At 43.2% G+C, this 15,572-nt stretch overlaps 1 protein-coding gene across 21 annotated transcripts; it reads left to right on the forward strand.

Moving 5' to 3' along the window:
• The first annotated feature begins 954 nt into the window (after nt 1-954).
• Nucleotides 955-15,317, forward strand: LOC147007370 (uncharacterized). 21 transcript variants are annotated; one of them, XM_085867238.1, is made up of 14 exons: nt 2,374-3,734; nt 5,064-5,155; nt 5,611-5,701; nt 5,797-5,849; nt 6,117-6,161; nt 8,292-8,417; nt 8,565-8,657; nt 9,058-9,153; nt 9,845-10,263; nt 11,052-11,160; nt 11,365-11,497; nt 11,901-11,967; nt 12,292-12,360; nt 15,033-15,317. In XM_085867238.1, exons 1-8 carry the CDS (start codon nt 3,473-3,475, stop codon nt 9,067-9,069), a joined length of 774 nt encoding a protein of 257 aa, XP_085723364.1. In that variant the 5' UTR covers nt 2,374-3,472; the 3' UTR covers nt 9,070-9,153; nt 9,845-10,263; nt 11,052-11,160; nt 11,365-11,497; nt 11,901-11,967; nt 12,292-12,360; nt 15,033-15,317. The 21 variants fall into 21 exon arrangements, with proteins under 21 accessions (XP_085723377.1, XP_085723371.1, XP_085723366.1 ...); XM_085867235.1 differs by having other exon boundaries at nt 9,845-9,950; nt 10,564-11,160; XM_085867237.1 differs by having other exon boundaries at nt 9,845-9,950; nt 10,618-11,160.
• The last annotated feature ends 255 nt before the right edge of the window (nt 15,318-15,572 follow it).

Genomic DNA, 15,572 nt, shown 5'->3' on the forward strand with positions numbered 1-15,572 from the left:
ACGGGACGGCGCGTCGTCCGCAGCTGCTGGTCTCCTGTCGCTGCTTCTGATCGCAGCTCTCGCGCGCGGTGTGGACCTCTGATCGCTGCTCGAGTGCGTGGTCTGTTTCTCTGGTCTGCTCGATGCTGGTCTGGTCTCATCTCGTCGCTGGTCTGCGCCTGGCTGCCCTGGTCCGTTCTTTGCCGGCTGGTGCTCTGGGAAGGTGTGGACGTCCAGTCACGCGCTCGCGGCCAGGTAGCCAGCCGTCCTGACTCCCAGCCGAACTATCCTCCGTGGCTGGAGAGCCGAATAAAGACCATTGAGGTCCATTTATTTTGGTGTGCGTGCGTGTGTCCCATGGGCCCGTCTTTAAGTTGAAACTGGTTAAGTGCTTTCGCTGTATATTATTTGCATCCTTTGGAGTCAGTTTCACTCTGCCCTGAATGTGTTCCTTCCCCACCTCTTGTAAATAAATACCCCTATTGTTGAATGTTTCAGTTCGTCTTTGTCCTTTCCTTCATTGGTTTTGCACGGTGCATGTTGGGTGATTAAAAGGCCGTTGCTGCTGCAGTTGTACATTTGGACCAAAGGACCTTGGTAACCATCCCCTCGGGTTTCGCACGGTTCGAGCACGCTCACGGCTCGTTCCACTCGAGCTCCGTCGAGGGTGTGGATTCCTCGGAAGCTCGCCACGTGGGTTTGTCGGTATTTTGAAGATTGGCAAATAACCCTGTCCCATGTGGCTGAATTATTGACGATTCACGGTCCTGCAAGGGAACCGTACCTTCGGAGTTATCCAAGGGTAACGATCTGAATTCCGATTGTTCGTTGGAGTCCACTCTGCTGCTCCATCTCGTGGCCGTACTCGCAGCCAAGACCCGGCCCACAACAATATCACTTGATGTCTTTTTACGTCTTCACACACTATCCCAAGCAACTGTGGATTGGATTTTATTTTTATTTTTCTGCTTCCAGGTGCACTTACCTGCACAGCACGAGAAACACCCGCTCACTTCGGGAGCATTGGAAATTTTAAGGAAGGTGGTGGGAGTTCGATGTGGTATGGCCTGAAGCAGGGTACCACCAGTACAGGTGTGAAACACACACACACACACACACACACACACACACACACACACACATACAAACACAAACATACACAGATATATATATATATATATATACATATATATATATATATATATATATATATATATATACACACACACACACACACATACATACATACATACATACATACATACATACATACATACATACAAACACATATACACACACATACATACACACACACACACACACACACACACACACATATACATATTCATACACACACGTCATTCATACACACATACACACACATACGTCATACACACACACACACACAAATATATCTACACACCCACACACATACGTACACAAACACACACACACACACACAATTTCTATTTCAGAATAAATTTACATTCTCCCTTAACACAACAATTTCCGTTTTCCAACGAAATACCCAATGAACGAATGAATGACAGAAAGATTATCTTCAGATATTATAACTCAGATGAAGCTCCATGATCCACCGAAATGAAGTTACACGGCCGACACCTTACCTCGGGTTACAATTAACTGTTAACATAAAGTTGAACATCCCATTACCTGTGAAATCCCCCCCACACAAAACCTGTTTGTTGTTGATTCCATTCACACGTCGGGATCACGTGTCCCGCCTTGTGGGTGATGGGGAGTACCAAGATGGCGGCCGGCGACCAGGTTTTTTCATCAGATCAGTGATCCAGTTATTTTTTGATCAGTGGTTGTAATTATTCCTCCGATTATACGATCACATGGCGATATTGAAACGTCCATTTCATTATTTCAACATTTCGTCCGAATTCTTCACAATCTTCAAACATGTAAAACCCCTTCCCAAAATGTACAGTGGAAGTATCATGTGTAAGCTTGGCCGGGGTTCCTCCTCCTGACTCCCAATTCGTTTATCTTTCATTATTCAATTATTCATACACAACTCGTTCTCTCTCTCTCTCTCTCTCTCTCTCTCTCTCTCTCTCTCTCTCTCTCTCTCTCTCTCTCTCTCTCTCTCTCTCTCTCTCTCTCTCTCTCTCTCTCTCTCTCTCTCTCTCTCTCTCTCTCTCTCTCTCTCTCTCTCTCTCTCTCTCTCTCTCTCTCTCTCTCTCTCTCTCTCTCTCTCTCTCTCTCTCTCTCTCTCTCTCTCTCTCTCTCTCTCTCTCTCCCTCTCCCTCTCCCTCTCCCTCTCCCTCTCCCTCTCCCTCTCCCTCTCCCTCTCCCTCTCCCTCTCCCTCTCCCTCTCCCTCTCCCTCTCTCTCCCTCTCTCTCCCCAATCCGTATGGGGAAGTTCTTGTCACAAGATGTTGGAATAAAACTCAAAATGAAGGCCCAGAGACCATTTGTTCGAGTCCCACACTGTCAACACCGAGATCGCCATGTTGTTAAGCGGCGACGATCACTCCGTTCCGTTGGAGTGGTTGCTTGAGTGCTTTGTATGAATCAAGCCGCTTGGTAAGCGGTTATCAAGCTGCTCGCTTACGGAACATACCCGAGGAATCGATTTCCTTCACAACAATTCGTGAATTTGATCCTTTGGAACTGAACTTTGATCCTGACGTTCTGATCACAGGCTCAACAAACGGATCGAACCTTCCAGAACACGTGGGGTTTGTTTGGGTCTGGGAGACACGAAATTAAGACCCTATAGGACTGGGAGACACGAAATGAAGACCCTGAAGGTCTGGGAGACACGAAATGAAGACCCTGAAGGTCTGGGAGACACGAAATGAAGACCCTGTAGGACTGGGAGACACGAAATAAAGACCCTATAGGACTGGGAGACACGAAATGAAGACCCTGTAGGACTGGGAGACACGAAATGAAGACCCTGAAGGACTGGAAGACACGAAATGAAGACCCTGTAGGACTGGGAGACACAAAATGAAGACCCTGTAGATCTGGGAGACACAAAATGAAGACCCTGTAGGACTGGGAGACACGAAATCAAGACCCTGTAGATCTGGGAGACACAAAGTAAAACACCGAGATGACTGAAACAAGTTCTGCCGTTGTTCGGTCACTTTCTCCTCAACTCAGCCAAGTTCCACCAACTTATTGACAAATTAACAAATCCCGACCAACGGATTTTCATTGTACGAAATCACATTCGTCAGATTATCAAAAACCTGGAGAATTCTCCTCATTTTCCTGTTTCCACCCGTCCGTGTGGGCGTGGCCATCTTGTCTGTATCTGATCACGTGCAGCGAATCACGACCTCTGATTGGTCGAAATTCAAATGAAAATTCGTTTATTTTTGTTGTTCTGCTTCCTTTCAGTTATTTATGACGTCATAAAGCTAAAACCGTTAACCCCATTTTTCCTGACCGCCGGACCCGAGCAGACGCGCTGTGAGTGTCTCCGTGTGTCCCTGAGGGAAAAATACCCACAATGCCTTTGTTTCGGTCGAGACGCGATCGTGAGGAGAGGAGGAGGAACCGAAGGACCAATGGGACCGTGATGTCCCGGTTTGGGGGGTTTTTCAGGTCCATGTTCTCCTGTACATCGTCCTCCGGTTCTCGGGACAATGTTTCCTCTGAGGTCGAATGGAGTCCTCAGGTTCAGGAGGAACACGACGGACGAAGCCCGCAGTCCTGCGATGGTGGGAAGACCACTGAAGGTGTTCCGTGGAGTTCAAGGTTCCCAGGTGAAGGTAAGTTTTGAACTCGAACTTGTACACCTGTTGTTACCTGCGTCCACTCGACCTTGTGTTTTCATCCCTGTTCGTGTGTGATCTCGATCTCTCAAATCGTTGTGGACGAGTTATGAGGAAACGTGGTGGATGGTTGTGTGTGTGACGAGGAAGGATTGGTTCGGTTCGGGTTTCGGTTGGGATCCAGATCCACCCTGTCGGTGGATACATCAGGTGAACTGTTCAGCCAGGTGGAGGTGTGTTCTCTCCCGAGTTCCGTTCTCCTTCTCGATGTTGAATCGTCGATCGAGTCGAAAATTTTTTTCGAAAAAAGTTTTTTCGATTAAAAAAAATTTGATTCTATTATAATAATTTTCCCCTTATTTGTTGGTCGTGGTGTCGGTCTGTCCGTGTGTGTGTTTGTCGGGGTTTTGACCCCCTTGCAGTTGTTCGATTTTGATGAAATTTGGGTGGTGGGACCAGTTTATGACCTCGTTGTGGCGCGTCGGTTCTGGTTGCTGACGCCCCTTTGGTTGCCTAGCAACGGGACTTTGAAATATCTGAAAAATCATAAAAAATTTATTTTTTCGAAAATCAAGAATCGGGCCACGACCGACTGTGGGCAGAACATTCAGTCATATTGTCAAACATTCCCAGCCGGATCCTATGAAAACTGTCGGAGAAGATCGACTTTGAATGAACCCTGGTCGAAAACAATAAAAAAACGAAGTTCGTGATATCTCAGAGACGATGAGTCAGATATACATGAAACTGGAATGGAAGGTGTTTTCAAAATGATTTTCATTTGTGAAAAGTCAGATATACAAGTCAGATCTGCAAAAAATCTCCATAGAAATGATGACTCCAGGTGGTTTGCCTTTGTCTTCCCCATGATGTCAGAATATTAATTAATAACTTGTTTCGGATGTCGGTGAAAACGTTACAACAGATGCTGTGGGCTCTTTAGTAACCACAAACTAATACTAGCAGATAGGACACCCAGCTTAACATCCATCCGAGGGACGACACACATTGAAGCCTCGCCCTGCCTGCGATACACCAAGATGACTGTTTATATCTGGGTCAAGATTCAAACCCAGGTGAGATGTCCAACAGGTGAGTGTGCGTACTTCTCACCCATCCTGCCAGCCCCATCAGAGGCTTCATTTCTGACAAAGGAAACCATTTGTTTTGATATTTTTATAAACACCGTCTGGTAAAGCAAACATTGGTTCCAGAAATTGATGTTGAAATTACTAACTTATTGATGGTGAACTAACAGTGGTTACATCTTGAATTGTTACTCGATAACTTTAAGGATATTTGATGATCCCTGTTTGTACATTGCAGGTTCCTCTGTGCCGAACGCTGTCACAAAGATGGTCCCAAATCAAGAACAAGTTTGTGAGGAGGGGACATCATGTAAAAGCTGTTCCAAACTGGTGAGGGAAAACAACTCTTCCTTGAGGCCTTGTTCATACATGGTGGTTGGAGGAGGGTGGAGGTGGAGGAGGTTAATTTAATGTAATGTCTGTTTTATCAATTCTGTTCTTCATAATTGGAGATGACCTGTGGAAGATGGAGATGTCCGTTTTGTGTTGTGTCGTGTTGTGTAAACCGGCAATGTGGAGTCTTCAACACCAGGAAGAACACGTGATAAAAACCTCCTCTGTGTCAGTTTGAAGAGAACACACAACTCTTTACTGGACTCCACTACTCTCTCGTGGTGATGTTGAACACTGAGGTTCAAGGGAACCATCCGTGCTCTGTTTGACCTCCTGAGAACTTATTGACCCAAAGCTGCCTTGGGCTCAGAAATACAGGCTTGACCTTGATCTCTGCACCTTTTGTTTCTGTTTGAATCTTGTTACATTTGTGACGTGTTGACCTCCTGCAGGAAGAATACATTTTACAAAATGTCAAACTCCAAGGGGAAATCGATTCACTGAAGTCCTCAATGGAAGCATGGAGAAGGTGTGCACGAGAAGGTAATTTGTTTTGAGAATTATTTATTTTATTTCTTTGATTTCTGTCACAGAAAGTTTCATCATCAACTTGTCTTGTAATTACTTTATCTCTTTAGAACTGAGGGCTGAGCTGCAACACGATGCAGAGTTGCGAAAGCTTCCTTTTCAGGTACGAGTTTCACTCACATCAAAGAAGATAAAAACACTCTCAGCAAACAAGAGTGTGCTCGTTTTTTATGGATGTATATTTTAGCTCTTTATATGAGCCTCGACAAAGTTACTAAAAAAGGAATCTTTTTAACACCATTCTGCTGATTTTGTTTGTGATTACGATTGATATTCGATGCAAAATGGACCTGGTGACCTGTTTTTATGTTAATTTTACATGAGAACACCTGTACCTGCCTTTTGATCTCAGACAGTTCATGTTTTTTAGTTTTCTACTTTCAAGAACCTTCTCCAGCCTGGCTCCCCTGATGAGGTTTCCTTCTTTCTTTCTTTCTTTCATCCCATTCACCTGGTTTCCCCCTTTTCTCATGATTACCTCATCTCTGTTTCCACCTTGTGATGTGCTAATTCACCTTTTCTCTGATCCTTCTCTTGCTTTCTGTTCTCCTCACTCTCCATCAGTGTAGATTACAATGTACTAACTTACAGCCATTTCTGAGTTCTCTTTATTTGAATGTTTGTTTCATTGAATGAAACCATTACTATGAACAAAACTATGACTACTACTACTACTACTACTACTACTACTACTACTACTACTACTACTACTACTACTACTACTACTACTACTACTACTACTACTATGACGACGTTGTTGCGGTCTGTTGGATCTATGCGGTCTAAAATGGACGAAAAAGAATGTCATCCCCCCCCTCCTCCTTTATTGAATGTTCTTCAAAGCAAGAGGGTATTCCTGACATTGAGGTTAAAATTTAATCAACAGATGAAATTAAATTTTGATTAAGATCAAATTTCATTATTAGGTTAAATTGAATGATGAAAAATCCTTTTTGATGCCAGACGAAGTCGTTTCGGATTTATCCCAAAGTGTTTTCGGTTTATTTTCATGTTTTCAGGTTGTCCGTCCGTCAGTGATAAGTTTTTATTTCCACAATAACTTCTGAACAGCTGAAGGGATCAAAGTCAAACTTGGTACAAGTATTATAATGATGTAATAATGTGGGTGGAGGCATTTCGGTGGAAGAGTGTCGTTCTAGTTTGTTGATTATTATCTCACCTGGAACGTAGTCCTGGGAGCTTGTGGGATGGCACGTCGTCCATCTGTCCGTCTCAAGTAAACACTTGCAATGTCTTCTCTGTAACTGCAAACACAATTTCGGTGAAACTTCACCACAAACTTCATCACCCGAGGTGTACCAAAGTTTGTCCACAACATTTTAAAAAGGGGGCTGATGGGGGTGGGGGGGTTACCCCCAAAATAGTTATTTGCTTTTTATTAGAAACTACACACAATTCCAAAGAAACTTGACCGGAACTTTCATCACCCATGATGAACGAAAGCTTGTTGATGACATCAAAAAAATCTGAGTCTGAGGGTGTTCACGGAGGGGAGGGAGGGGGGCGTGAACGCCCAGGGGTATCTTCCCAATTTCGTTTTTGCCTTATCTGGAATTTACGTTCCATATAAGGTGTTATAATCATGCTCCGTTTGTCCGACCTCCTTTTTGACTTCTCCAGCCAATCCGCAAGTCCGATCCGGCTTCAATTTGGCAGCAACGTTCCTCTCGTAACTGGCAATGGGAATTGCAAAGCTTGTTCTGGTCACATGTCACATTCTGGTCACAAAATGTCCGACTTCGTAAATTTCTTCAAAAATCTTCTTCTCCAGATGCACCAATCAGAATGTTACCAGATTTGGGTTGAAACATTCGGCCAAGGTGGGGATGTTGCATTGCAGAAGTCATGCTGATCACGTGACCGGAAGTGTGTTAAAAATGGCTGGCTTAGTCAACTTTGTGAAAATCACGTGAAATCCTTCAAAAATCTTCTCCAGATGCACCATTCAGAATGCTACCAGATTTTGGTTGCAACATTAGGCCAGGGACCAGATTAGTAACAGGTCCAGTGGTCCTATTTTTCATTCACAATCCGTGAGATGAAGGAATCTGGGTCACGTGATAGTCATGTGATGGACATTCAAACATAGACTATATTTTGAGTTAATTAATTATCTCACCTCCTTGATGGAAAATCAGGGCTGTGTTATTTTTCCTTATCGGTGTCATTAACCATCATGCCGAGTTTCAAAATGATCTGTTGAGCCACCTCAGAGTATCTGGTGGAGGGAGGGGGGGGGATGAATGAAGAATTGTTTATGGACCCTTCACCTGACTGCCTGAAGGACATCATGATTGCCTTAACAGCTCATCTTCACTCTGTTGTCGATGAGCTAAATACACAAATATCAAATAAGAGTTTTTTCATTCAAGGATAGAAATACACCAATTTCAGGAATTGAGAGGTGTATGAACGAAGGTTGCTGTGATACCCATTTAACGAGGACATAATGCTTATAATTGGTCCAATCTTGATCACTGCCTCAACTTATTTTGTTTTCCACCGACTTCATCCTCTTTTACAGACAAATTCCCCTTCATCTCACATGAAATATCTAGAAAATGAAGTGAACAGCCTTCAGGTGGTCGTAGAAATGCGAACCGCTCAAATGCGTAATGCTGAGAAGATGGTGCAGGACCTGCAGAAAGAGGTAAATGATGTGATCATCATCCTTTTTCCTTTATGGAGGAGAATCATGTAATTTGGGAGGACGTGTGATTGAGGTTTAATGTGTGTATTATTGAGGTTTCACTCAATATATTTTTATAATTTGTAATAAACTGCGTGCTGTTTGCAGCTGGAAAACAAACATCTTATTGAAGTAAAAATGCAGGTGTTGCAGCAGAACTATGAGGATGCTCGGGCTCGCTTGGTCAGGAGCGAGACGAAGGTACAAAGAACTTTCCTGTCAATTTCTTTCACGAATATTTCTGAACAACAATCATATTTTCAATCATCACATTGATATTTATGTTCCTGATAAAGCGTCATACTTGAGTTGAAGAATGCTATCACAACCAATATTGTTGAAATGTTGCATTTTATGTTTTGTCAACCATTTAAAATTACTTTTCTGGGAAACTAAAATGTTATGAAAGTTTTATTTTGCCATGGGACTGGTACACAATGGACATCTCTTTTAAGAAGGGAAACAGGAATCTCTCACATCTACCAGCAACTTCAAGCAAATGGAACACCCTGCTTAATGCCCTCCAAAGGATGACACACTCTTTGGTGCAAAGCCTCAGGATGAAAGTTTATTGGTCGTGTTTGTTTTTTCTTGTTTGCAGCCATTCTCATAAGTATTTTAAGGAGGAACAGGGCATGCACAAGTCATGCACCTGTTCCAAGGTTCACCACCATCGCAGGACAAAACATTCATCAGTGTAAGTATTCATTAATTTTTTATTTTTCTATAATGCTTGGCATACGACTTAACTTATCATCTCCCTGCCCCACATTAAAGTGCAGGGGTGGGGGTGAGGAGCGGGTGTGCGGGGAGGTGGGAAGATTGACTCTGAGTCACTCCAAATGATACCTGTGCCCTTATTCTTCCCTTTTCAAAATTAATCTTGTCTCTTTGGATAACTTTGTTCGTGATTCCCAATCTCTTTAAAGCACCCCTGAACTCCACCACCTTTCGATGGGAACATGCAAATGGAAATAAAGATTCGATGTGAAACAAATTAACATTTTATTGGAAGACGAGCAAATACAACCCGTCGCTTCACTGATGGGTTTATTATGAGGGGTGTGAGAGAGCGAAGAGGTGTAGGGGAGAGTGAACTAGTTTGACGTCCATCCGAGAGACGGCACACACATTTATGAATCACCCTGCCTGTGAAACGTTGGGATGACAGTTTATCGCCAAGTCGGAATTTGAACCCAGGCCAAACAGCTTCAAGAGAGTGTGTGTACCTCTCGGACCATCCTGCCGTGGTGTGGAGATTCATTGCTTTGTCACCACTAAAAACATTTTTCAATTCTCTCTTACTCGCAGTTCACTTGTCCTATTGCTTGACTCACTCGAATTCTCTGATTTGTTTTGCCTTCTGAACCCTGGGGATGTTCCGACAGAGAACCGAGCCACGGTATCGCCATGGAGAGAATGAAGCTTGTGGAGCATTCTCCAAGTGGCTCAAGCACTCAAGCAAGCACTCCAACAAAAGGGATGGTTGAAAAGGTACAGCTGGATTGGCAAGCGACAGCAAAGTGATCGATGATGGAACAAACCCACAAAAACCCCAAACATCACTTCTGTTGTTACATTTTGAGATTTCACTCCAAATTTAGACAGTTATTTAGTCCACGTGATCCAATCCTCAAACCTAAAATCATATCATTTCATTCATCATGAAAATCACGTTTCGATTATCCACTCCAATTAGTCCGTGAGAGTAGATCATGGATAATATCATTTTATGCATAACATCGATCCAAGATCCAAACTTTCAAACCACGGCATTTACAAAAGTGGTGAAGACAGCGATTCGAAGGTGTGATGATCAGATATTTGATGATATGAATGAGGAAACTGAAAAACAATTGAGCGCTTTATCGTTGAGAAACCAGCAGTTATAAAGTGCCAGTTCTCAATCTGTCTCCAATTAATTAAATAACACACCAGTACACAAACACCACATTATACTTCTGGTAACGGTCTACAATCTCTGATTGCTCTTTCCAGTCTATAATGGCATCACAAAGGAGATATTTGTGTGTTTTTTATATCTTCAATTGTTTGTCTTCCATCATTATACATTTGCCTTTGATTTAGCTGTTGTTGGTGTGATCAGGTTGCGTGGTTCAGGCAAAAGTCCACAGAGGAGAAATTGTTCTCTCATTTGTAGTTCCTTTCCAAGGTCATACATTGTGCTACCAACGCTGTCATTCAAGCGTCACTTCTGCATCAGCACCCTGCAGCAGCCAACAACACTTCTCAAGTGGTTAAGGTTCTGTCAAGTAGGTTATGAATGTTCACCACCAAGGGGAGTTTCTCATCTCCTTCGATGTTTACTCGGTGATATATTGCGTGTAAGTCGGCTTTCCACTTCGCAACTCTGTTCTCGCGTATAAGTGTAGCAACTCGTGTGTAAGTCGGCTTGATGTTGGGGTCAAGGGGTGAGGTGGAGTGCAAGAAGCTGTGAGATGGTTTCCGTCGATGATGTCCAGGTGGATGCTGGAACATTGGATGACGATTACGTGTGACGTGCTTATTTATTTATTTATTTATGTTCAACTCTGCTCATGAGTGCTCTTCCTCTATCTTGAAGTGCTTTTCCAGCAGGTAGAAACACAACCCCTTGAGGAAGGAGTGAATAGTGAACATCAACAAGTCAGATTCACTCGTTATTTGGATTGGTCTACCTTCAAAAAGGAGCGCACAGGTGGAGGTGATTATTCCAGTGATGTATTTTCACCACTCCCTGGAGAGCATTTGTCATCAGACACCATCTGGTGAAATTGACATCCTTACTTCATTTAATTCATGGACCAGTGTTTGTTTATCTGCAGTGCAACTGCAGTGGGTACATCTTGAATTATTTATTATTCAGTTACATTAAGGATGTTTCATTAACCCTGTTGATATGTTGCAGGTTCCTGTGTGGCGCAGCCTATGATTTCAACACTAAATGGACAAAATACAGGAATAGTTTCTGATGAAGACCCATCATATGACACTTGTTCCAAACTGAAAAGGGAAAACAACTCTTCCTCGAGGAATTATTGGTACGTGGATGTGGTAAGAGGGGAGAGGTGGAACAAGTTAATTGTCTGTCATGTCAAGTTGTTGACTTTTTTCAATTCTGTTGTTTATCGTTGGAGATGAGCTGTGGAAAATGGAGATGTCCATTTTGTATTTGTATCGTGCAACTGGGAATGTGTAGTTATTCATCACCAGTAACCAGATGTGAGGAGAACTGCTCATCACCCACAGCTCTCCACTCCACTCCACTCACTCCGAAGGCGATGTTGAGTGCTGAGGTCTGAGGAAACTTGGTGGAAACTTTTGTCGTGCCAAAAATGTTCATAGATAGTCAATGGTTCCAGTGCTCCAAAGAGAAATGCCAAATTGTTTATAGAGTTCCACAACCTTGATTCTGTGATTCGACGTTATCCTGGTTTTTCACAGAATGGCCGAGGACATCAACAGGGAGACAAAGACATGTTGCATGAACCTGCGAGACTGGAGAGCAGAGGTGCTTTGGGACACAACATGAACACACGAATTGATGTGATTTTGGTGAAGATCTGGATCTGAGGACTTTTTTTAACTTTTAAAAATTGATTCTTCATCAATGAGAGATTGGGACAAAAACGATACATTGTGCAATGTTTCATAACATTGTGGATGGTTGTCGGAGTTTTTCTTGTGTAATCAATGACACGACCAATTACAGAAGATAAACTTTCCCATCTGGAAGATTGGATCTGGAATTTTATTGGACATTTATGCCATTTACTTAATGTATTTTAATTGAATATATTTTAACCTTTTGTGATAAACTGTATGCTGCTTGTAGATGGAGAGAAATCAAGACGCTGGTTTTTCAGTCGAAGTATGAGAATGCGTTAACTTGCTTGGACAAGAGGTGAGAGTCAGAGGTGAAAAACAAATTAAGCTTAAACATCTTCCACATTTATTTGAAGCAACAATCGTAATATTTTGAATTGTTTATTATCGGTCGCTTGGCTCTGACTCGAACACACCGATTCCAACTCATAGCTTTGCCGATTGGAGGGAAACCAGCCAATCAGTGGTCTGGAACTAAAGCCGGAAACCATCCTGATTTTATCATCCTGGACAGGGCAGGTCAGGTCAGGTGTGGGAGCATGCGCCAGAGCAGCGCGTCGCTGCGTCCACTTTCTGCCGGTACTCCAGGGGCCTCCGTCTGGCCATCCCCCAGGCAGATGCCTGACCAATCCCCATCTCCTTGATATGCCGATCAACCTGCTGCAACCACGAGGCACGTGGTCGGCCCGTTGGCCTCCTCCACTCATGAGACTCCCTCGCTGAGAGAATCTGGTGAGCAGGATCAGTGTCAGCAAAACAAGCCACATGTCCATACAGCCGCAGCTGATGCTCACAGACGATGCAGGAAACAAATCTCATTTGAGTCTCTCTCAGTAACCGCTCGTTGGACACAAAGTCCGGCCAGCAATAGCCAAGGATTCTCCGAAGATACCTGGTACCAATGGAATTAAGTCTCAGTCCGTCCGTCCGTCTCAGATATTCTTGGCAGTGATATTCATGTCCCTGCTGGCTGTAAGTCAGAGGTCAATAGACCAAATAGGTCAAACTCATGGATTCACTGGATAATGGGGTGTGGCGCTGCCGGTACCCTCACGGGAGGACAAAATTCCGATCCTGGACCATTGTATTTAATCTGCACTTTAATTCGTTTTATTTTTAAGAAGTGGACATTAATTGATGGATTATATTGCAGCCTTTTAATCAGAACCAAACCTGTGTGAATGTGGTATTAGACACCAGACAAGTTCACATGGGCCCATGAATACACAAATATATTGTTGAGCAAACACCCAAGTCGGGTGAAACATTCCTTACCAGAACTCCAGGTTTTTCCTTGTATATGTGAGCATCAGCATCATGCACCGTGCTTGGATTGATATGCGTGACGGAGGTAATAGATGGATGCGTCTCCCAACCCACTTCATTTGTCCTCCCACTATTCTGGTGTGATCTTCGGTCAATGTTCTTTTCCACAAATCCGTCCACTGTTTTTTCTGGGGATCCAAACAGCGTTTGAAGATGGTTTCTGTTTCGTATAAACCAAAGGGTATCATGTCATTTGTGGTTCGAAATAAATGAAAAACCAAAGTTGTCTGGGTCATTTTGGAACACCCTGTGTGTCCATGACTGTTGAATGTCTGAGGGAACAACGTTAGATATTTGAGGACTTTCCGTTTGTTCGCTTGGTCTGTTTCGGGTTTTGCAGGGGTAAGGTGAGATTATTGTTGATTTCTGTCCTTTTTAAATACACAACTTCAAAACAAATGTCCTCACCTGGTCACTTTTAGTTGTTTAGTTGTGTCCATGGTTCCTCATGGTCGTGTGCCGGTGAGAGGAACAATCGGCAAAGGCGGGTCACGCTTTTCAAATTGCAAAGTACCACACGCCAGATGTCGCTCGGCATGAACCAATCAGATTGGGAGGTTGTCACAAAGCACGACTCTTGATTGGCTTTGGCTTCCCACTGCAAAGGTAACATGGTACGTTGGACAGAGACCCTTTCTTGGAACATCAAACTCGGTTGGCAGTCGTGTCCGTTGTTTAGCGGCTCACGAGACTCAGTCATCAATTGTCCGGTCGTGTGGCCTCAACCCTGTCAACCAGAATGGGACTTGAACTTCGGTTCAGGACCAAGGCCGATGACAACCACAACAATATTAAATGACATAGACTTTGGGATGTAATGTGGGGACTTTTATTGTCATGAAAATTAGAATGGCACTCGGTGGAGTGCATCCCTCTGTCAGGTAAAATAGTTTACATTTTGTATTCCACCGATTTTGAATCCTTCATCTGGATCCGGTCCTCCAAAATGTAATAGTCTTCTTCTTTCACCGATCCCACTCATCCCCCAAAGTTCGTCCAAGTCCGTCCGGAAATTTTTGAGATATCATGCGATATATCGGTTTAGATCGATCAGTCAACGATGAAAAATCACTGAGAATTCAAAAATTGTCGGATTCGGATCTTCACCGAAAATGTAATCGCTTCATTCAAATTCGTCCACAACCTTCTGGGACATCCTGTTCACAGGCAAACAAACAGCCAAACAGACAGATCGGGGTGAACACATCACCTCGCCTACCTTTGGTGGCAGAGGTAACAATTATATTTGGAAACCTTCCTGATGGTTTATCAGCGAATCAAATGGTTGGTAAGCGATGAAAGCATGGAAAATGTGGGCAGAACATTGCAGAAACTTGCTCCTGATATCCTTCGCTGATTGGAAGGCCAACTTCGGGTCCAAGTATCATTGTGGTTCAAACGCCATCTTGGTATCAAGGTATACTGGTGAGTCAGCATGAACTCATTTCCACAATTGGCGATTAAAGCCAAATGGATCAATCGGGAAAGTGTTTTGATTGTGAAGTTTTGTCAAACTTGATTTCAATGGATGTGGTATGAAATGAGGTTTTGAAATGAAAATGTATCAAGTTATTATTTTTCATTTACATTCTTTGATTGAAACAGTAATAGACTTGCACTCATTCGACATTGTTAATCCTGCAGGAAACCGTCTTCTTCGAGAGATTGTTCTCAGTCCCTTTCAAGAGACAAAATGGAACAAAGACTGTTCAGGAGATTCTCCAGCATACACCTTTCCACCAAAGGTCCTGAATGAAGACAAAGCTTGAGTTCATGTTTTACTTTTCCCTGAAAGCTCGTTACAATAATTTCCTTTCTGCTTGGTTGATGGACATTCAATATTCTGCATTTGTTTTTAATAAAACTTTTGATGTCAGGTCAACCCCTGTAAAAAATAAAATAAATAAAATCTCTTATCATAAATGTCAATGTCTGTATGTGTCCGTCTGTGCGTCTCCTCCATCACTCCAAAATCATGAAACTGAGCAGCCACAAACTTCGCATGCATACTGAAGGCGCTCCAAGGTGGTGTATGAATGAAAACTGGGTGTTTGGGTTCATTTAAACACTCCTTGTGAAGATAATTTAGGGGGTGCTGATCAGGAAAAACCAAAATGAGTCTTACCAAGATGGCGGCATGCCATCTTGTTCAGCCCTCTGTCAGCTCACCAGAGCTCAGTCTGA

Source organism: Eptatretus burgeri, unplaced genomic scaffold (assembly GCF_056783735.1).
Source record: "Eptatretus burgeri isolate ZD-2024b unplaced genomic scaffold, Ebu_testis_v1 Ebu_testis_scaffold_244, whole genome shotgun sequence".
Classification (NCBI taxonomy): domain Eukaryota; kingdom Metazoa; phylum Chordata; class Myxini; order Myxiniformes; family Myxinidae; genus Eptatretus; species Eptatretus burgeri.

What these genes read in the sequence shown, in the direction of transcription:
- LOC147007370 (XM_085867231.1), top strand. Translation starts at nt 8,617, where the DNA reads ATGAGGATGCTCGGGCTCGCTTGGTCAGGAGCGAGACGAAG. An exon ending in AAAGGAGCGCACAGGTGGAG is followed by an intron (nt 11,161 to 11,364) that starts GTGATTATTCCA and finishes GATATGTTGCAG; the next exon opens with GTTCCTGTGTGGCGCAGCCT. An exon ending in TCTTCCTCGAGGAATTATTG is followed by an intron (nt 11,498 to 11,655) that starts GTACGTGGATGT and finishes GGGAATGTGTAG; the next exon opens with TTATTCATCACCAGTAACCA.